The sequence below is a fragment of the Antennarius striatus genome, chromosome 7 (assembly GCF_040054535.1).
Source record: "Antennarius striatus isolate MH-2024 chromosome 7, ASM4005453v1, whole genome shotgun sequence".
NCBI classification, from domain to species: Eukaryota; Metazoa; Chordata; class Actinopteri; order Lophiiformes; family Antennariidae; genus Antennarius; species Antennarius striatus.
Genome location: NC_090782.1, coordinates 7,563,784 through 7,586,774, shown reverse-complemented (window position 1 = coordinate 7,586,774; position 22,991 = coordinate 7,563,784). Strand labels below are relative to the sequence as shown.

Below are 22,991 nucleotides of genomic sequence, written 5' to 3'. Positions count from 1 at the left end.
CAAACTCTTTGAGCAACCGCAGCATTAAAACAACTAGGTTTGAACGTCTGTAAACCTAGTTGAGTGTTCTTACTGTAAGAATAATTTAGGTGTAAGAACCACCAGACGCTGACACAAAGTATAATTAAAAGACCGATCAATCCAAACAGCGTCCGGTTCGACATTCACAAAAAGACGTCTATTAAATCAAATCACTGGTGTTCGAGTCAATGATTCTAGAACGTTTTCCAAATAGGGAAAGACAGATTTTAACCTTATACTGACAGGCAGAGACAAGGCCCTAAGAGGCAAAGTTCCTCTTACCTTACAAGTCGGGGTACCCTTTGGAGTTGTCTCTGTCCGGCAGGAGTCCAGCCAAGATCACGTCGGGGTCACCAAATGTTGAAGTGGAGCCAAATAATATGGTCCTAAAGACCCTTGGTCCTCCAGCTTCGTGTTCGTTTTCTCTTGGTTGTGGACAATTTCTGAACAGAGTTAAATAAACAAAACACTCAGTGAAATGTCGAAGCTTCAAAGTTTATTTTTCAATTGCAAAGAGAATATTCTCGGCACTTTGTCTCATGGGAGATTACTCCCTGCAGAGTGCGAGGATGCACTTGCAGCACATGGATTTTATGCACATCAGAAGGCGGGGTTCACCTGGTATCACAACAGCTGCAAGATAGCAGGCAAGACAGTGGGTTACATTCAGGTGATGTCATGATGCCCCAATTATCTGAGAAGAAAGAGGAAGACGGCCTTGCAGACGGCCTGGCAAGAGGTGATAAGCAGACAGGTCATGAAAACTATCGTAGCTATACGCCAATTATCTAAGAAGATATACACCAATTATCAGAGAAGAAAGAGGAAGACGGCCTTGCAAGAGTTTCTGCTCGACTAGCTGTGCAAGCAATTTAGCATAAGTCAGCAGTTCTAACTGTCACGTGATGTGACCTAAGATGAACTTTAAGCTCAGTAACTTTCCACAGCAAAATAACATAAAAAGATATAATTCCAACATAACATAAAAAGATATAATTCCAACAGTAATCATTCCAAATTGTCAGTAGGTGTGATTTAAACTCGTGGTTTTGCATATTCTGACATGTGTAGCTGTGAAGGTCCTGATGCTCCTGAACTTAAGGGTCTGGGTTACATACTGTACAACATGTCAAGATTGAATATCAGTGTTAAGACCAGATAGGAGCAACTATCCAATATGCGTCAGGATCATTCCGCATTGTCTGTAGGAGGAAAGAAATAAGTGAAAATCTCCTCCCAAAAACACTCAAACTTCTTGATATGCTTTAGATCTGATGCAGACATATTTGTCTAGGGTCGTTTAAAGAACACACTGTCCGGGTAACTCTGACACAGTGTGGGGGATGTGATTCGAACCTCCATCCCTTCATCCTCTCTCATTTTTTCCTCAAGATCGTGACCTTCTTTCTCCACGAAACATTCTCACGCACGACCGTGGGCTGCCTGAACTGACCCGACGTCCAAACCTTCCTTCTCCTGATTGTCTGAGACTGTCGCTTCCTGTCTTCTTCTCATGTAATGGAAATTTAATTTTCGTCCTAAACATCACTGCTGCCACCTACAGGAAATGAATTAGATTGCAACTACACTACGGAAGAAGTCTAGTACTGGTAGAGTTTAATAACGTAAAGTTAAATTAATTTAAGCATTGATTCTAGCACTAATAAATGAATGACGGTAAAATAAAATGTACTAATACAGTATATATCTCAGTTTCACTTACGACCTTTTAAATCTCTGCGTGAATTGTTTTTACCTGAACTCCAGACAGCTTTCAGCCATAGTACAGATCAGGTGATAGTACTCTACACGTGTCTGGACAAAGGAAGATCAATACCACGGATGTAACGCATCTTTTGACGGATATGCGATAATGATCACGTCTTTGATTTTGAAATGCCGAGGCGGAAAATGAACGCTTAACGTTCGTTAGCTTTTTCGGGCTGATGGCGGAACGGCAGTGGAGGAAGCGGGAGGAGCGAAGGCGGAGGAGGGAGGCTGCTCTCAGCCCGACCACAGCTTCAGTCGTGCGGGGCAATTACGGCAGCGACGTATCGATGGAGGGCGGCCACCGAAACTAATCAGAAGAGCCGAACAGCACCAGAGCCATCAATCGTTTTGATGACGAAAGGCGATCGATCAGCTGGAGGTTAACCTTCGGGGGGAAAAAACAAACTCCGGAGTGTAATTCAACGTCAACGGATTTATTATTATTTTTTTGATTGATTGATTATCGGTGACAACATGGCTGAAAGTAACATTAGCATCGACCAGAAAAAACTACCTGGAGTGAAAGAGGGTAATGTTTTCAGATATTCATCAACTAAATGCGGAAGTGTTATGTTTCACATGAATTAAGCCGGGCCGAGGTGAATGCAGGTGTTTCTTGTTGGTTTCATGGTTCTTACTGATGTTAGCACGGCGTGCTAGCCGATGCTAACACGGCTGCTGGAGGTGCTGCAGCCTGCAGTGATTACCAATGCCTGGCTGTGGACGTCCCTCCAGATTTTTGTGTACCCGATCGATAACCTTTTCCCTCCAAGGTTGGATAGCAAAATATTAATTTTGCAAACCAAAAATAATTTTGTACACTTTGCCGTGTGGTTATTGCATAGCAAGCTAATGGTTCATACCGGTGGCTGTAGCCACTGAGGCACAGCACCAGCGTGTGGAATGAGTCGTTTGATATAATGGTTTACATGTTTGGCTGCTCTGCTTTGAAATATTATCTATTAAAATCACAAAACATAGTTTTTATTTACAGTACACCGAAGCAGATTCTGGATAGGATCCTGTGTTGGTGGAAAGAATTCATCCTATTAGTGTAAAGCAGCTGCCCAGCAGGATGCTTGTTATTCTGGTCAGCAAGAGATTGAACATGCATTTCCACAGCTAGGCTGGTCTGCAGAGAAAAAAACCCAAGAAACCAAGCTGCTGGACCAATTGTAGTTCAATCCTTTGTGTGATGGGAAATAATGAAATATTACCCTGTTGAATTGTGCAAACACTTGACTCTTGTGGATTTTTTTTTTTGGCTGTGCCACCTTGCTGTGTGTCTGAAAGTGATCAATGAAACTGAAAATTGACAAGTGTATTCATCACTCTATCAGTCGGATCACTGGTGTCTTGGATAATAATCTTAAACACCTCCAATCCAGCGCAGACAATGTGAACCACTTGTCAGGTTTTTTTTTTAAAAACTTTTATTCTGACATGTTATTTCTTTGAGAACGACACTGGCAAAGTTTATTTTGTCAGCGCTGTGTCTGATACATTCCACATTCCATCACAGACGGGTCTTGGTTAATGTTTTTCATGTTGATGGTCAGTGTGAGGTATGTGAGTGTGGCGAGGCTCTGTAATGAAAGCTACAGGAGAAGACTGAAATGCATGAATAATGGCATGGAAAGCATTTACATGACTGAATAGACATGTAGTATGATACAAATAACTCATTTGAAAAAGGTATAGTTTAAAAAATACTACACTAGTGTCATTTTCTAGTTGTCATTTTGCATAGTAGTGCACATTTGATGCATGACATTGAAGGTGAGAATAACTTTTCCACTGCGGGTGCTATAATTGGTATTATGGTGTGAAAAACAGGTTTAATCTGAACCATCGACGCAGATGCTATAACCGACATCTGGTGCTATAAGTTTCAACTCTACGTTTGACAGAAGCACAGATGAAGCTGTGAACAGGCCTGTTTTGTTTCTGGATTTTCCTACACAGGAAACTGTCAGCATTCAATACCCAGCATCTGGATATGCCAATGAAAAAACAAATGCTATTTGTCTCCTCTCAGAACTTCTCAGATTAATATGTGGTGAAATCCCCTCCAGCAACAGTTACCTCAGTTGTTTCTAGAATTCACTTTGGAACAAATGTTAAAACCATAAATTGACTTTCTTTTATACAAAAATATTCTTGCTGTCTGCAAATTGTGATCATCCTTTGTGGATAATTCAGATCATGATGTAAGTTGAGTCATGTAAAGATTTAGTTGTTATGCAATAAACCTCAAGAAGACAGTCGGCTGAATACTTGTGGTCCAGAACAAGTCTTTTTTATAGGTTATTTTGTTTTTTAGGGTGAAAGATAGTTCCCTGTTCTCAGTTTCACTTCATGTCTTTACAGATGTTAAATTAAAACACACACACACACACATGCCACATAGCTAAGATACTGTGTGGCCCAGCTTCTAATTTGTGGAAAATATTTTCACATGTCTCATATCATTTCAACAAGTTGGTCATTATGTGTTAAAAGATCTTTTTAAATTTCAATATTCAGGAGTGTTTTAGCTCAAATGGCAAAGTCTAGAAGAACATTGAGAGCTGACAGTTGTGGTCATGCTTATTAAAATAACCCATGTGGCTTTACTTTCATTCTGGTATAGATGGCATTCACAGCATCTTCAGCCCTTTGCTTGTTCTTTTTTTTGTTGGTTTTGAGCTTCTGCAAATGAGTTTTAAGTACCTGAACCATAAATATCAGATTGACCAAGAACGTGTATGACTTGAGGTTCATTCAGCACACAAACATGAGGCTGAATCTGTTTGTTTTTTTAGTTTTTTATTTCAGTCTCTTTTTTTTATAACAGTGTGCAGAGACTTTGCTGTGCTGGAAGACCACTGCCTGGCCTACAACCTCCAGGAGCAAGAAAGTAAGTATGGTTTTGATTACCGGTAGTCCCTCCTGGCTGGCTTTGTAAAGTGTATCTCCTCTTGTTCTGAACAAAGGAATTCAGCTTTGTGCTTTAATGAGACTCGTGCGACCTCTTTTGTTTCTGATTGACTGCGCAGCTTTCTACTGATCAGCGGATATCCACCAAGTTTATTTCAAATTGATCATATCTGTGAATCCTTTTTCAGAGGGGGGGGTTAGGTACCTTTGTCAAGTACACCACAAGGAATTAAAGAGGAAGGGTTAGTGTGCACAAGTTGGCAGAACTTGCAAAGAGGAGTTTTGAAACTACAAAATTCTATTGCGAATTGTAAATAAGAATTTAACCAATAGCTAGAAAAGAATTCTTGAACTGAAGAGAGATGTCGTGTTCTCAGAAGCCTTATGAGAACAAGTGCAATACACTGAAGAAAAATGTGAATATATTTTCAAAATAGTAAGTTAACTCCTCTGTAAATATGTTGGCTTATTTTAAGTCTTATGTATTTTGTTTTTCTTATCAATTTCAATCTGAATCAGTTAAAAATGACTGAAAAGCTCTCGGCTTTAGGGGGAATAGCCCCCTGAACCCCCGTCATCGGTTCAACATTATTGTTCAAATGGAAAAATATTTTCTTGTTGCCATCCCTGTGTCTGTTTGAACTCTAAAACCATTTGTTTCTGCATTCCATTACGGTTGCTTTGCTGCATTCCCACAGTAGGTCACATCATGCTTACTCTGCAAAATGGCAAACTATGAAATCTGTTTTCGTAGTACAAAAGGTGTAAGGTATGTATCCAAGGTTATAAAGTCCAGCATGCTGACCTGCAGAGTCAGTGGCTGCAGCCTGATTATGTCCACATAAACCCAGCTCCAGCTGCACCGTTACCAGTGGGAATCATGCAGGATACCACAATAGTGTATCAAGGCAGACCTACTACAGCGGATTGGTGCATTCACTGCAGCACAGAGAAACCCTCAGTCTGACACTGAGATTATACGACACTGAAATTATACGACAGTCTGCTTAACAGTAGTGTTTATATGGAGCCATGTGATTGCATGTTTATGCATGCATGTTGCAGAGGCTCCTTCATGAGTTTCATTCAATAAGATTCTTTTTATAATTTAACATGATGATTTTCACTTGAGGCCTTAATGGGTCTACTAGAAATACTCACAGTATCTCAATACTCAATCTCTTGATTGAAAGGGTGTATCCAGCGAAGAGGCAGTGACAGACAACACTCAGACGTGACCAAGTCTTCCTATCATCAGACACAGTGACTTATGGTTAATGGCCATAGCGTCACCACGTATCGTTCACCTGCTCTCACCCCTGAATAAATGACAGGAGCCAGCAGAAAGACAACTTTTTATTTAGAATACAGTTAATCTGTAGGTTTGTTGAACTTTTCTTTAAAGATTGAACTAAAAAACACCCCATAACATTTTCTCATTGTGATTACTTCAGGTTTGTCTGACCTGTCCCTGTTTTTCCATTAACCCTTTTAAAGCTTTGTGATCCATAAACAGTTAATCTCCATCTGTTCCCCCTGTCGCCACAATAACTGATGTAGTCAGAGCTGATGAAATATTAATTTCACTTTTGGCCCTGGAGGAAAACTGTAAGCAGTCGGGGATTCCATCATCTGATCCCAAAGAGATTCATCTCACTTAGTCATTTGCTTCTAATGTCAGATCTCTGAGAATCCAGATTATAGAAGCGTTCTTAATGTATTTAAAACACTTTATTTTAGTTTTGTCTGTGCAGCTTGTTGAATCTAAAAAAAAAGTTGGTGACCTGTGTTTTTTTTCTTTTTCTCCCACTGACGTGAGAGATTAATCAACAACAAATGTGGATAAATAATAGCCTTGGATTAGACTGTGACATTAGTTTTGCTGCAATTTTTTTTTGTGCACTGTCATAAACTTAAACAATTTATCAGTGTCATCCATCAAGTTGCCATAGCAGTGACTCAGTTTCTTGTCAGAAAGCAGAAACTTTATGGAGTGTGTCATGGGGGAAATTGCCAAACGTAATTTGGTCCTTTTCACACGAAACCCTGGAACAGATTGATAGCCAGGTGAAACAGAACCAAGAGAGTGAGTGATGTGCTCTAAGCTTAGCGGATGCCAGAAGTGCGTCAGCAGACAGACTTTTATCATCTAGGATTCACAGCTTTCCATCACATAACCTTGGGAATGGCACCTCAGCTGTGAACAGTCATTTCTCAGTCACTAAGAGTCTCTGTTTATTACCAGAGGCCAAAGCATCTGTGCCCTTGACCTTAATCATGCTCTCTGCAGGCCGTCTAAATAATGCTGCTGTTTGTCAGAGAGGAAATCATTAAGGAATTGGAATTAGGCCCCTAACAGTGTTCATCGTATTCGTCATCATTCCAGTTTGTTTTTGAACAATTTTTAGCACAACACTTATGTGTTTGTTTTTGCAGTTGAGAGCCATTTGGCATCCAATGTCAACAAGAACCGCCTGGTGCAGAAGGACCTGCAGGTGGCCAAGAAGCTGCAGGAGGAGGAGGATCAACTGGCGAAAGTTCAGAACCAGAAACAGCACAGAGACCTGTAGGTGACACACGAAAAACAAGCACTCTGACCATGATTACAGTCGGCTTAGTTGTAATTCAAGTGTTGGTAACAAAGATGTCTAGGAAAAATAAAACCAATCACACACACTTTTGATTTATGTCCATATCAAAGCAAAAGTCCAGAAACTACAGTAGTACCTCGAGATACGAGCTGCTCGACATATGACTTGTTTGAGATGCAGGCGTGTGTGTTTGACGAGCCGTGCTAGGGACACCACCGCTAGTTGGCGGATGGATAAAACCGGATCTCTCTCGTGGAGTAAAGACTTATCTGTTCTCATGACTTGTGCATTTTTCATTCATACTATGTCATATTTTACATGCTTATATATAATTATTATGCGCAGGCAAAGTATGCATGTCTATTGGATAAGAAATGTGTTTTTTCATTACTTACAGAGTGTAGGGCTGATGAAATGTTTTTTGTTATCTCAAATATGAGCTCAGCCACGGAATGGATTAAACCCGTATCAGAATTATGCTGGTCTATCATCTAGTTATTAGTGGGTTGCCTCTTATCAGCGTTTGTTCTCATCTTTATTAAGTAATATACTATTTAAATTTTATTGTTATATAATTTGATTCATGTTAAGATTTGACCAATAAAATGACCCCTGCAAAGGGATCATTTTATGCCTCCTCTCCAATGCTTTGTCATGTGTTTCTTTTTCTTCATGACTCACCAGTGCTAACACTTTTTCTTTCAAAATAATCACTGCACTGGCCTCCTCGTGTGCTTGAATATAAAATGTCAACTTCATGACTAATGAGTAGGAGTCGACACGTGACAGCAATGAGGCTGCTTTTCATTTTATTAGTCACACATGCACGCACGCACGCACACCTGGCATCTATGGTTGGGGAAATTTTGACAGGGTTGTCACAAAAAATAAAAATCAGAGAAGAGGACAATTCTAAGAAAATATGCCTCACAAATGCAAAGACGTGACCAGAGCTCAAGGAAAAACAGGCTAAAGAAATCTGTTCTATTAACAGTATAAGAGAGAGCAGCGGAACAGTTTGAGCAAACCAGTAGGGATTGTTTGCCTGACAGGAAAGAGGTTTCAAAGCTCATCAAAAAGTCATATTGAAACCCCATGTACGTGAAAAACTTTCGCCTCAGACATTAATAGTAATCTGTTTCTTGCATGTAGCTGCATACATGTGACCACATGGTTTTGGTCAGCCTGTGTTCAGTAATCACTCCCCAACGTTGCATGCCAGATGTGTGGTTCACTAGTGAGTTATAAGCCAGTGAATGCTCTCCCATTGGGTTTGCTTCAGCGTGGTGGTGTGTTTGGTGGTGTTAGCTTGTCAGGAAAGTCGTTTCTGCTTACAGACAAGGACGGGATTGCTGAGTAATACTTTAGTCTCAGTAGCCTTATGTTCCTAGATGAGTAAGTGATAAACAGTCGTTGCTATGTGGAAAAGATTTGCACCACTAAAGGTTTTAGTGGATCATAAAATAAACAGTCCCCCAGTTTGACATATGTTGGCATGTGTATGTTAGAAAAGTCAGGTTCATTCAAACAGGTCCTGTGTTTGTGCTGCTTTCTAGCTTTAAGCAAAACTTGTAAATGCTAAAAGTTGTCCTAACAAACACAACCAACAATTTCTGTATGTATGTGACTTAATGCATGTGACTCACTCCTGATGGGGTCATCGTTTGCAGGACTGTGTGTGTGTGTATGTATGTGTGTGTGTGTGTGTGTGTGTATTCCATGGAAGATTCAGTATTGACACACCTGAATCGACCTGTCTGTCCTCAAGAGGTGAACGTAGTAACATTTGTGTCTCACGGAAGTCCGAGACTCACCGAACTAGCGCACTTCAGGATGCCGTCAGCCAATACAATGCATGTACGGTATCACGTGACTGCCTTCTAAAAATCTGCGATAAGGGGAAGCCGCAATCGTTGATGCGCAATGGCGCACTGTAATTTGTTTTGTGAACAGAAGCTGTTGTATTGTTTCCTAGACGGTGTGACCAGTAAATCTTTAAAGGCTTTGGCGTGTGTACACAATCTTACCAGTGTTATCAGTCTTTCCAAGCCTTGTGCAAACAGTCACCTTATTTTACAGTTGACTACAACTCAATGTATCCTTGACGAAGGACAGGGTTTTGATGTTTGAAAATTCCAAAACAAAACTACCAGCAGACGCGATTATCAGAAAAGTTTTTCCTTTAAATCTTCTCTGCGTCTGACAGTCATGAAGCGCTACCCCAGAAGGGGGCGCTGACACACCTACACGCCATCTGCGATCACTATTAACAAAAGAAGAAGAATGTACTGTGACCAGGAGGCTGACAGAAGTATGCCAGCTAGTCTAGTGATGAATACTAATTAATTAGTGGCTGATTAGTGCTGATCGATCAATTATATTTCCTTTTGATATGCCCAGCCCTACTCGTTACATTCCTGACTCTCTTGCATTACTTCACTATAATCAGTTTGTTGTACTCCTGCGTTTGTTGTGAGGTCTTGCCCAACGTCCCAACAAGGACGACAATGGCAGCTGCCATACTTGGCTAAATGCTCTGTTTCACTCTCCTCACAATTTTTAAATACAAACAAAATTAGTGACTCACAGCTGAGTGAGGTCACTATTTTAAACCCACACGGACAGAAAGCTCCATTAGTGCTATTTCACCCTGACAGAGAGACCAGATGCTCCACCAGGGAAGCAGTCCGATGCTGGGAGCTCGCCCGGTCATACTCTCACCAGTCAGAGCTGTGAGCTGCTTTGGTCAGATTTGTGCAAAAGAGAAGTTGAGATTTTTGTGCTTTTTATAAAAACAGAAAAGTAACCAGAAAGTGAGAACAGTGTTGAGGATGGGGAAAATCTCAACAGAAGCATCAGTAAACACTTTTAGTTTCTGCAGTCATAATCATCCAAATTTCTGTTTGCATATTCACTAACATTTATAATTAGTGTTAGAAATTGTGCTCCTGGCGTGACTAAATACAAATGTGTCATTCATGTTTTGACCTTCTCCAACTCTTTCTCCTGTACTTACAAACAAACCACCACCATGGGCATCAGCGAGCGACAAGATAATGAGATCGCTCAGGAGATTCAGGATCAACTGGTCCGACAGGCAGAACAACAGCGGCAGCAGGAAGAGAAGGATGCTGTAAGAAACACAAACACACTCTGCCCATTCGTTGGTTGGACTCACCTATCACAAGTGGATTATTTTACTTGAGTCAAGACCTTATTTTTGCCTATAATTGTAATCATGATTCATCTCTGTTTTGTTGGCTCCTTTTCTGCATCTTTATATGTATTTCTGTGGTATTGTTATATTTCCGAGGTCAGCGTTGATGCTTTACCCCTTTTAAGAGCTGTAGTTCGATTTCTTTCCATCCATAATCCATCACGACTGATTCCATGACATCATTGCACAAATTGTCATGAAAGATGAATTGTCAGTAAGACTTTGGAAAATACTTTTTGCAGCAACTTTTCTCATCTGTAACTTTGGCGTTTGAGAGAGAGGAGTTTCATTTCTCTGTAGTTCTGTGACAGCTTTCACCACAGCACACGCTTCATCGGTAATAAATCTGAGAATGAGGCCTCTTTACTTTAATCAGATACCTGTGAATCTGCATCTCAAAGCAAAGCGACGTGTTTGTTACAGAGCAACCTCAAACGCACACATGGGAATATTCAGATGAATATTCAGAGATGTTTCCTGTGTCCTGGTTTATTTATAGGCTATAGCGCGTAAGATGCACGAGAAGGAGATGAAAGAGGAGAGGAGGAGACAGAAGCACCTGGAAGTCAACCTGGAGGAAGAGTACTTTGAAGATCATGGAGGTGAGGAGAGGACCACTTGTGTGCTTGGAAGAGTGTGTGTGTGTGTGTGTGTGTGTGCGTGTGATGATATGAAAAGATAAACCTCTTATTTTCCAGCTGTTGATGTGTAAGGTTGTACTTTCGACGCGGCACAGACCTGAACACTGCGCTGCTGTCATTCTTAGATGTTGTAGCGTATTAATTAACTCACTAATGCTGAAAGGAGGCTTACCACAGAGCACGTTTTGCTTCTGTTCAGGAGTTAACACCACAGAAAATCATTTTATTAGTTCTCTAGTTTGAAATGAAACATAAATTTGTTTTAAAAATCTCAGATATCACTGATCTCTGGTCAGTGGTTCACAGCTGTGTTAATATATCAGCTGGCAACACAAGCTTTCTTGAAACATATTAGTTTTATGTTGCCTCTATAATATGTTGGTGACCATTAGCAACATCTTCATGTTCTGTTCATGTCATGTCATCCGACTCGGGGCTTTCTTCTGAAACAGGATTTGACGGCTCATCTCAAGATCATAGATTTCACATTCTGCTTCATTTCCATGCTGACAACTGTAGGTTCAGTAATATGTTGACATACATATGGTGTAGGGCACATGTGTCAAACTCAAGGCCCGGGGGCCAAATATGACCCGCCACACTTGGATTCACTTGGCTAGTTTGATCCTTGATTGATGGAGGTCTGTTGGTTTAATAACCTGACAAATGAAAAGGATTTATGTTTTACCAGAGGAAAAAGAAAACATATTTGTAATGTTTGTAACTTGAATAAGTAATAAATTATTATTTATTTAACATGAAAGAGTAGTTACATTTATTTTACATTACATTGAGTTACATTACTAAGTTACATGTGGCCCTTTGAGGACAGCCATGATGCTAATGTGGCCTTCGGTGAAAATGAGTTTTAGAATGAGGTCTAGGGAGTCAGTTTGCCAGCTTTAGCTGTGATACTGATGTCTGAATGCTTGAGCCGTAGGGGTTTCAGTTAGTATGAGGAGGAAGTGTATTTCCTTTCTTCTTATTGAGCATTTTTCCCTCCCCATTTAGTTTCTCCTGGTCATTCTACTCTGACACAGTGACAACCAGTTTCCACCTGTGAACTGTTGTACATGTTGTATTATGGATTATTTTCTTTAAAGGCTGGCATGTCAACACGTTTCTGTCTTCTGCTGTGCACGTTAATCCTTTTCACTGTCAGGGCACAGTTGTACTTGACTGAGTGACATCACAGCAGTTTTAGGTCATCGCACTGCTTTAAGCTTTGGATGGAAGTTTAACATGTGTTACAAAACACAGGAGTGATGGAAGGGAAAGCAGTGAACTGATGGCAGCTGAGACACAAAAACATGTCTGAGAAAGTCTGTCTACCTGTCATCATGTGTCTGTAAGGTTCAGTACACACAGCAGGTGTGCGTGCGTGTGTGTGTGTGTGTGTGTGTGTGTGTGTGTGCGTGCGTGTGTGTGTGTGTGTGTGTGTGCGTGCATTAAGGGGGCACACACACACACATGATTCAGCACCTTTGTTTGCCCTGCAGCTAATGCTGTGAGGGACTGATGTCACAGGTAGCAGTAACCAGATATGTGTTTATGAGCTTGACTGTGTGTGTGTGTGTGTGTGTGTGTGTGTGTGTGTGTGTGTGTGTGTGTGTGTGTGTGTGTGTGTGTGTGTGTGTGTGTGTGTGTGTGTGTGTGTGTGTGAGATGTTTAATGGTATGCACGTTATTTTTTTTCTTCCCATGCGTCACTCTGCCTCAAATGGCATTTTAAACTAACATTTAGCATGACATCTGAAATTTTATTAGAACATTGGAACTTCATGTTTTCTTGAAGAACATGAGTAAAAATTCTTGCATTACACGTTTAAATAAAAATGGAGAGCAAATTAGTACTTGTGGTTCCTGCAAATGGAATCATTAGGCTGCATTTTCAGTAACCGGGTAGATATCTGAATTCCATTTGGCTGACTGTCTAGTTCAGAAAACCTGCTGTGTGCCCAGCTCCACTGTTTATGTTCAAGCCTTTGTTAGTTACAGGTCAGATCCCAGCAGCAGGGTTTGATTCCTCAGCCTGGTCTTTGTTGTCAGTTATGCTCTGGTTCTCATAGTGTTTGTTTGCTGTCCTGTCATGAAGAAACTTGTTCTTTATTTAAAGGTGTTTCTGTACATGTTGGTTAGTTCCTCGGTCACAGTGTGTGTTTTGGCTAGGAATGCAACAAAGTCATTCTATTTATTATACGATCCTTACTTTATTGAGGTTACATTTTTGGAACATGCTGTTAAAGTATTGCTTTTTGATTTGTTTTTAAAGAGCCTTTTTACTAAAAACTTCCACTTAAAAATAATTGGATTAATCCTGTCGAATTAAGTCTTTGGTTAATGGTATTAGAATAATTATAAATAGTGTTACTAAAAATTGTTCTAATGGTAAAATGAATGTGTTGGATTTGGGAGAAATAGATACCTGGACATTTTGGTTGCAGCTAACATCTCCACCCTTGGTATTTGTCGCATGTGCTTTGTCTTTTGGACCATTACCACCCTAACAGATGCTAATAACTTACTAACTACTTCGTCTTATACTCTTCCTCTGTTTTTTTAGTTTTCTTTCACACTTCCATGTTCTCATGTATATCATTTGTCATCATTCTCTCCACATTGTCTTCATCCCACCGTTTTTCCTTCATCCCTACACTGTCAGCTCCCAGAAGGCCTCTTGACGTGGACAAACCCATGCGTCATACATCAGCCTCCCCAGGCCCGTACAGCACACACGCTCCAGAGAGCCCACGTCGTGATTACTCCCCAGATTATGACTCGACAGAGCCCAAAAGGAGCAGGTACCCGAGACAGGACCCTACAGCACCCCAGAGCCGCTCCAGATACCCGGAACACTACCTAGTGTCAGAAGGGGGGAGGAGTAGGCATGCAGATCCATACCCAGACCACCTGCTGCCTTCCAGAGGCAAGCATGGGAATAGATACCCAGATCATGAGCCCACAGAGACTGGCAGATATAGGGGTCCAGTGGGGGAGGACATGGACAGAGGGGCGAGGAGGAAGGAGCGACCAGCCACGCCTCCTATGCCACAGAGCCCCATAGAAAGAGACAAGACCAGGGACAGAGAGAAGGCCAGGCAGCATGAGAGAGACAGGTTTAGAGAGGTAGAATTGGAGACGTATATGGAGAAAGACCACAGGAGAGACATGGACCTCAGAAGGGTGAGAGGAGGAGGAGGAAGAGACAGGGAAAGGTCCAGAGATAGAGGCCAGAGCGAGGACAGACACAGAGAGAGAGACAGACAGAAAGATCGAGACAGACACCAAGCCAGAGCCAGGAGCAGGGAGAGGGAACTGGAAGAGGAGCCAAAGCACGGCAGAGACAGGCCGAGGAAGACCCGCACCTCTGGGGAGGACGAAGTGGACGATGTTGAGAGGGAGAGGAGGGCCAGGGGGAGGCAGCGGGTCCAGTCTGGTCCCGATGAGGTGTTTGAGGAGCCCAGGACCGAAGGGAGAAGCGGCAGCAGAGAGTTCCTGGACGACCAGCAGGGGGAGTATTCCAGCAGGAAACGCTCTCATACTCACCCCGACGAAGAGACAGGTACCACCCTGAGCCCCCACCCGGGGCTCTGTGGGGGTGTTTGTGTGGTGTGCTGGAGTCGGTCTCTCTCAGGTGGTGGGTTAATCTAATACTAACTAAATTCTAACACCCCTCCCCCCCCATACATGCTGTGGGACTCATTCTTTGCATTGTCTGACTCATGCTTGTTGCATTTACCGCTGAAATGATTCCACTGTGTGAATGTTGATTGTGTGCTTTGTTCTCCGTTTGGCATTGTTAAAGGGCTTCAATGCTGTTGATGTGTGTTGTTTCATCCCAAAGCTTCAAAGGTATTAAACACTGATGAACACCAGTGCAGATGCATTGCAGCTCTTTCAGTTGCCTTAGGTCTAAACTGACAATCAAACTGGGCTCTGATGTTTCACAGTTTAATAACGCTTTAGTCTGAGTAGATCATTTCTTTTTTAATGAATCTAATTGCTGTTTGTCGTCTTATCGTGCTCTTGCAATGATCCGCCACTGACCACAGGACGTATTTTGCACAAAGGGAGTGGAGCTATTGTTGCAGAAACGGAGTACGGCGTGAACGAGGCCACCACGGGGTTAACGAAGCTGGATCTCCGTGAGCAGGAGCTGAAGGACTTGGAGGTGGCCAGGCGAATGCAAGAGGAGGAACTCAAAGTAAGACGGACTGGGTTTTTTTTTTTTTTTATGTTTTAAGTTCAACATTTAAATGAACATAAAGTAAAGAAATACAGGCAAACCTCGGTTTCCGACCACAGTTCGTTCCGGAAGGCTGTTCGAATAGCAATTTGTTTGAATTCCAAATACATTTTTCCCATTACAAATAATGTAAATGTCTGAATCTGTTCCAAGACGCAAGAAAACTACCTTTTTTCAACATAATATGTTATTTCATAATGTCATTTATGTATCAAATTGTATAGTAATGAAACATTAAAGAAATGTAAAAGAAAGAAGCAAACACGACAAAGAAAGAAAAACAAACCTACGACGTAATCAGGTTAACCTAAGATACGAGTTACCATCGTCTATTGGACAGAAGTTTACGGTACCGTTACTCACACCATAGGCAATGGAACGCAAAGTAAGTGAAAAATTATTGAATACTAAAACACTAAAATAAACACGAAATTGGCTGCGAGAAATAATAATAATAATGATGGATTAGATTTACAGTATTTTCCTCACTATAAGGCGCACTGGACTATAAGGCGCACCCTCAATAATGTGTTTGTTTTATAATTTATTTCATATATAAGGCGCACCGGATCATAAGGTGCACACAATAAAAAAATAAATAAAATTTATTTGATAAACTGCAGCGGCTGTAGTTGCGCAATCCGTCCACTAGATAGAGCCGCGCTGCTCAGGCAGTTATGATTGCATTCATGACTTCCTGACTACCTTTGATTGGCCCCTATTGTTATGTCAATAAGCCTGAGCCTCATCAAGGAAACCTGATCACTTGATCACTTTGCCATCTTAGAAAGAAGTCAACACGCATGTTAAAAAACCTGACATCAAAAACTGGTTAAATTCATTACTAGTGCAGTCAGTGCGAACAGAGCGGATTATTTCCTGATCTGAAGTTCGAAGCAGATATTTAAGCTCCGACGTTAGTCTTCGTTTATTAATTAAATATTGTTTCGATCGATCGGTAGTCCAGTCGGAGGTGAGGTGCAGCTATGTGCTGCTGTGTGTCCTAAACAATTTTTGAACTAGTTTTTAATGTCAGGCTGCTAATTTACTGGCAAATGTGACGCTGTTTTACTCCTAGAACTGACTTTAACGTCGGTTTCTCACCGCCGCGAATCTCGTCGCTGCAGACAGAATACACAAGCCTGAATGCGCCCCTCCACCGCCCGCCCAGAGCTACCAACTACATTTGTAAATCAATTGCAGCACACCCGCGATCATGTTTTTAACCAATATTAAAATGAATATTAATCCATATATATCATTCAGTTCTCATTCATACTTGGTGATGGTAAGCTAGGTGTGTAGCCACAGCTGCCCTGGGGCAGACTGTTGGGGACGTGGCTGCCAATCTGCGCCTACTACCCCTCCGACCACCAGCGGAACAATCACAAACATTCACACACGGGCGAGTGCCCCACTGGAGACAAGGGGGGTAAAGTGTCTTGCCCAAGGACACAACGACAAATGACTCGGCGGGTGCGGGAATCGAACCGCCGATCTTAAACCATTGGACGACCCGCTATACCACTGAGCCACGGTCGCCCCAAAAAGGCCTTTGTTTCGCGTTCGACTTCCAACTTTTGTTCAACTTCTAAGACAAAAAATTGCGAAATTTTTGGTCAAATTCCGATTTGTTCGAAGTCTAAAGCGTTTCGAAAACCAAGGTTTGCTTGGATGTTGAAAGAGGGCACAATTTTAAAGATCTTTTGAAACACATTCACTGTACATTCAGAGTCTTCCTTCAAGCCTGACTCCAAGTGTTCTAGAAGTCCTCAGCTTGTTTGTTCGTTCCTTCTTGTTTGACCAATGTGTTCCAGTCTAAAGAAGATGTGACTCTTCCTTTGTGTTCTGGTTCCAGGCGAGTAAAATGCACGAACGCGCCTCAGCCCAAGTAGCACAAGATGAGGTGAGCGGACCTGAAGGCTGGAAACTCTCCTCATGCCGTCCATCTGCTTTTTATATCCTTTCATTTCCTCAGCTCAGCAAATCTTGTTTGTCATGTGCGTACTTTCTGACCCGAGATAAAGTATAAAGTTATTTATCGCCACAGAAGTGATGTTAGAATGATTTAATGCTCATTTTCTGAGTGACGCATCACGTAAGACGTGGCTGTTCTGAGGGTGACGTCTGTTTTTCACCCCTTGGCAGGAAATCGCCCGCCTGTTGATGGAACGAGAGAAAAGGGAGTACAGGAAGATTCGAGAACGAGAGCACGAGAGAGAGCGGGAGAAGGAAAAGGAGCGAGAGAGGGACAGAATGGAAAGGAGGCGGCAGGAGGGAGACTACAGGGTAATTTTCCACAGCAGTGCTTGTTTAAAATGCGTACTTTGGAGTGAAATAATTTTGCCTAGGACTGCATTCGATATATGTGTGTTTCCACTGTGGTAACAGAACCGTAATTTTAGAAGCTGTAATTTTGATTTCCAGTCACAGGCAGAGGAAATCGTGCGGCCCAGAACACGAGACGAGTATGAATACCAGAGGCAGAAGAACCACAACAAGCCTACCAGGTACCAGAGTTTGTTGAAACCTTGAAATGGAAGCTGTAACGAAACGGAAACTGTCGAAATGTTGAACACTTTTGTGGTCTGTTGGTCTCAGGCCTCCTCAGCCTCGTGTACCTGACTATGAGAATGTCAATTCTGGCTATGGCCACTGGGAGCACCCCGCCCCCCCTCGTGTTCCTACCAGGTCTGAGGCTGCTCATAAAGGTATGAACCCTTTGACAGGGAGCTTGTTTACTTCATCCTAACATCAGGTTCAAGGGCTGTAACCTAATTTTAAGTAGCACTCAAGGCCTTTTTTCTTTGTTGCAAATGAACCACAAATTGTATATTAATATTACTTTGTGTGTATTTATTTGACTTTACCCTCGTGATGTGAAGCTAACTGAAGAGATATAGTCCCCCCCCCCGCCTGTTCTGAATCTATACTTCATCCAGAGCATCTCTGACGAGTCAAACACTTTGGTTTCATCAAACTTTATGCCCACATTAAACATCATGGGATTTTAAGGATCTGTAATTCTTTTAATCTTTCCATGGTAAGATTATGTTGACTCTGAAGGTTCGTCATCTTTTCTATAGGGCGTGTATCCCAACCATAATGACTTCACAATATTATGGGAAAGAATACGAATTGAATGATGTAGAATTTGCTCTTTACTGTTATTTAAATGCAAATCTTTAACCCCTTGATATTCTGGATGTTCATTACCTCCACCAGGATCACACAAAAACTGCAGGTTTTTATTGAGGATAAACTGGAATGTAAGTTGTGGAGAGATGTTTCTCTGTGCAGGGGTCAGCCAATCAGTCGTTTAGGACTTTGAAGGAATTTATCAGTGTAGATTGAGTTAACGCATACTTTTACGTTCTATTTTTTATACCCACTATGTGTGGCTCCTCACTGGTGACAACTGTCGCTAGACGTCTTCAGGTCGTCTGTACATACAGGATGGGTACGTCTGATTCTCGTGAACATGCCGTCTCATGAATCCTCAGGAGTTTTTTTCACAGTGTCGAATCCACTTGGCCTGATGGATGAGCCATTTGAAAGTGCAGCACAAACACACCAATAGGACTTAGACTGCAGTGTTGTATATCAAGCTGCTGATTGATTTCTCCGTCTCCTCAATCTTTTCCAGGTGCCTATTACAAGCGGTGACTCAGGCCCAGGCAATGCCGCGTCTACATATGCTGACAGTCCTCCTTAGCCCCCCCACCCCTCCCTTGATGTTTTCATCCATTTGGACTCTGTTTACCAAAAGCCTCTGGACAATCTTCTGGAGTTGGCAATGGGATTGCTTCTTAATGTCATCCAAAAATGGGGTCCTGACAAGTTAGTGGGTCTGTTGGTACTGAAGCCACGCTTATCCTTAAGTTATTTCTTTGAACTGTCGTAACATCTAGACGGGCTACAATATCAGCCTTGTGATATAAAGCATCCTGAGTCCTAAGCTGTTAGAATCCAGGAGGTGCCTCATCATCTGCGGTGCTGATGGTGGTCCCATCTATGGACCATCCCAAGGACTCAAGGCCTCCTTGCATGTAAACCTATCTCAAGACTTCCTCATGGGCCATGGTGGGATGTGCCTGTCTGCTACAGTGTTTTAGATACACACGACTACGGCTTTGTGCAAACATGCTGCAGTCCTGTCAGGCTAGCGGTCCTCATGCCATGCAGGTTTGACTCCAGAGGGATGCTCTTCTGTTGCTGTACTCAAACAAAAACAGAAACTAGCCTGCCTTCCAGTGTGGATCCATGGACGTCCGATTAGCTGTATGTCTTTTCCTGCTTGATAGGGGCACATTTTGACCCCATCACCCTCAAACTGAAGGCAGATGTATGATGTTCTTTGTAATACTCACTGCTTCTATGTGCATGCTTACTGAAAAGTGTACAACTGTGTACATGCATTTCAACTATATATGAAATGATGCGTCTCCTCCGTTGTCCCAGAAAGGGCTAAAGCTGCAAAGCTAATAATCTCTTCATGAACGTGTTTCTTCTGCACTGCTGTACAATATGTCGTCACTGCTATTTTCCTTCACACTGGCTAACCGCGTGCAACCTGAAAGTTGTCCATAAAGGAATCCGGGTCCAAATGAAATGCATGTACATGGCTGATGTGTTTATTCTTGTGCTTCATGTTGCATTCTTTTACTCTTTTTTTTTTTTTTACCTTGTGCCACAAATCATAGTCCCTGTTTTGGAACGCAAAAGATTTGCTTTTTGATCATTTTATCATGCATTCCACTTATCTTTGATAAACAAGAGAAGCCTTACATTTTTTATACAATATTGGTCTTTCCTTTGATTGTTTCCCTAAGTTTATTCTCCTGAGCTTCCCACACATCACTTTTCTTTTTGTCTCAAACTCAAAGGCAGATATTATTTCCTGTCTTCAGAATAGGCAAAAAAAAAAAAAACTGCACGGAAAATGTGCACTTGAATGGAAAGGAACCAGTCACAGAATCACAAGTCATTATATACACAGGATATTATTTCTGCTCAAAGGGACGTCAGTGTTTTTATTGCTCCCGGATCCAGTCCCTGTTCATATTGAATAAGGATAAGGAGGCGATTGAACTTAATACAGATTTTAGATTAGAATTTTTGTTTTTGTTTCTGAAATTATAATTTCCAAAATAATTCTCCTGGTATAGAGAAAATTGGCAGGTTCCATATTTAAGTGTGATATGGTTGTGTTGTGGAGGACAAACCAGGACTTACTGAATTGTGCTAGTCGCTGTTGACGGAATGGGATTTGTGCCAAATATCTTTTTAATTTTGTCAGGGACTTGAAAATTAGAAGTTTAGAGTTGTGGTTGAAGCAAAGCCTCTGCTTCTAATATATAATGTATTCTTTGGTGAGAGCACCACCTTGTGGACGTTTTGACAATTTATAAAAGATTGATCGGGCCAGGATGTGCTTGTGACTGTGGACGTTGAGTGTCCGATGTTATTTGGGAACATCAGGTGTTTTTAATTTTTTTTTTTTTTAAATTCTCGGGCTTGTATGCAATCTACAAATCATGATTCATGATTTATATCATGACATATGTGTTGGCACATGCTGTAACAACTTTTTTTTAAATGTCAAATTAATGAATTTGCTTTTAATTGTACCATCTCGAAATGTAATAAACTGAACATTTCCACTGTTGACGAATGAGATTCTTTTGTTAAATCATCTAAACATAGGCTGGTGAACAGGTTTAGGTCTCAAGGAACTTTCAGGACATTCCTCAAGGCTTGTCAAGGTTGTTTTTTTTTTTAACCGAGTCTTTATTCCAGACTGTCACCAAACCACAGAGATAGTACTTCACCTACTGGCACTACAGGTTTTATGCTTCCCAAAGACTCCATTCTCACACATCCATCAGTCTGTTTGTATCTCCCCCTCCAGCCACTGACCTGCTGCAGCTTTCAGAGGAGAATCTGCGGAGCAGAAGTCATGTTTGACCTGAATGTGATCCATCACCACCTGCTGAACAAGATTCACTCAGGTCAAGGCCAAAACAAATGGAATGGAGCCTGAAGAAACCTGTTTGAGCGACTGTGCCTGCAGACCTCGAGCTGTTTTCTGCATACTAACATCAACTGCAACTCATTCAAAGCTGAAAGACTTCCACATCACAGTAACTACCAGACAAGCATTGGTTTCTCCTGTTTATTTTGTTGGAACAGACAAGCATATGATATATTCACACAAATCAAGAAAAGAAAAGAAAAAAAAGCACAAGGCGGTGTTCACTGATCCTCCTTTTCCTTTATGCTCCGCTGCGTTTTCAGCGTAATCATTTCCTTCTGTGGGGGTTATTAACGTCAGAAGCTGTCTTGACTTAGTGTTGGCATATGAAATCATGCCACTCAAGAAATGTGCAGTTACACCCATAATGACTGTACGGCTGAGCAGATCTGGTTCACCGACATACCTGACATACTGATGCTTCGTCTGCATGTGGTAACACCGCTGCCATGCCCTGCGTGGGATATGTCACAACCGAACCACTGCAAGAGCAACACCTCCATTACGCGCGGAGAGCTATTTTTGGTGCGCCCTGGCGCATTTTTACTTGACAATTTCGACAGCACCGATGCACATTTTGATCGCGCTGAGCTCAGCACTGTCACAAACATTACAATTCAGTTTTTAAAAAGTCTGAAAATGTCCAACATTTCCTTCACATGTCTCCCAACAAAAGAAAAAAAAAAATGCATCCAAATCCCGCCGTGAAGCCTCCGGTTTGCCTCGGCTGCACGTCACACACACGACCAGAAACAATGACTGAAATTGTTGAGCATACAAATTCCCAGGCAAAGTTTCCAGCTGAGCGGGTAACAGAAAAAATTGCAAAATTACCCTGCAAAGAGAATCAACAAGTTGTTATTTTTGCATAGGTAACATATGTGTGGGTGGAAATGAAGAGTAGGCATGTTTAATCGCTCTGTTTTTAGTGGGTCTTTTCATAATACTCCATGTAACAATCCAATTATATTAAGTCTATTTATAAATGTTTAACAAACTCTAAAAATAACTTAATTTTTTTTTTAAATGTCCGGATGTCTGTAGATAAAAACAGACGCATCGTTTACCGACAACTGTCTCACCACCGCCCGGAGCCCAGACAGAACCAGGCCCGTCCTGGAGGGCCTCACCCCGTCCCCGGCGGGGCCCCTGAGACCCACAGTCACCTGTTCCGAACCAACCTGTCCACATGTTACAAAACAAGGCTTCTCTCTCCTTGTTTTTTGTTGTTGTTGCTGTTGCCTGTCATAACGTGGTTTGGTTGGAAAGCGTTGCAAACTAATAATAATAATAACAATAATAACTATTATTAATAATCATTCATTCATTCATCGTCTAACCCGCTTAATCCGCAAACGCAGGTCGCGGATTAATAATAATATTATTATTATTATTATTATTATTATTATTAGTATTATTATTAATAATAATAATAATAATAATATTATATCTCAAAGGATCGAATCTCGTGTCATTGTGTTTTACAGAGCGCCACTTTCCTGTACGTATTTAAGTTTTAAGAGAGAGTCAGAAGGATTTCTGGGTGGGACGAG

At 41.6% G+C, this 22,991-nt stretch overlaps 1 protein-coding gene across 4 annotated transcripts; it reads left to right on the top strand.

The window, feature by feature from the left end:
- The first annotated feature begins 1,792 nt into the window (after positions 1 to 1,792).
- Positions 1,793 to 21,072, top strand: ccdc50a (coiled-coil domain containing 50a). 4 transcript variants are annotated; one of them, XM_068318460.1, is made up of 12 exons: positions 1,793 to 2,320; positions 4,628 to 4,690; positions 7,147 to 7,276; positions 10,344 to 10,434; positions 11,018 to 11,120; positions 13,821 to 14,720; positions 15,211 to 15,362; positions 17,263 to 17,310; positions 17,553 to 17,693; positions 17,832 to 17,914; positions 18,006 to 18,115; positions 19,051 to 21,072. In XM_068318460.1, exons 1-12 carry the CDS (start codon positions 2,266 to 2,268, stop codon positions 19,068 to 19,070), a joined length of 1,896 nt encoding a protein of 631 aa, XP_068174561.1. In that variant the 5' UTR covers positions 1,793 to 2,265; the 3' UTR covers positions 19,071 to 21,072. The 4 variants fall into 4 exon arrangements, with proteins under 4 accessions (XP_068174561.1, XP_068174560.1, XP_068174559.1 ...); XM_068318459.1 differs by having other exon boundaries at positions 13,821 to 14,795; positions 15,229 to 15,362; XM_068318458.1 differs by having other exon boundaries at positions 13,821 to 14,795.
- Positions 21,073 to 22,991: the final 1,919 nt, after the last annotated feature.

Coding starts and splice junctions, on each gene's coding strand:
- ccdc50a (XM_068318458.1), top strand. CDS start 2,266: ATGGCTGAAAGTAACATTAGCATCGACCAGAAAAAACTACCTGGAGTG. Junction 10,435..11,017: donor AGCAGGAAGAGAAGGATGCT/GTAAGAAACACA, acceptor GTTTATTTATAG/GCTATAGCGCGTAAGATGCA. Junction 17,694..17,831: donor GGCAGGAGGGAGACTACAGG/GTAATTTTCCAC, acceptor TTTGATTTCCAG/TCACAGGCAGAGGAAATCGT.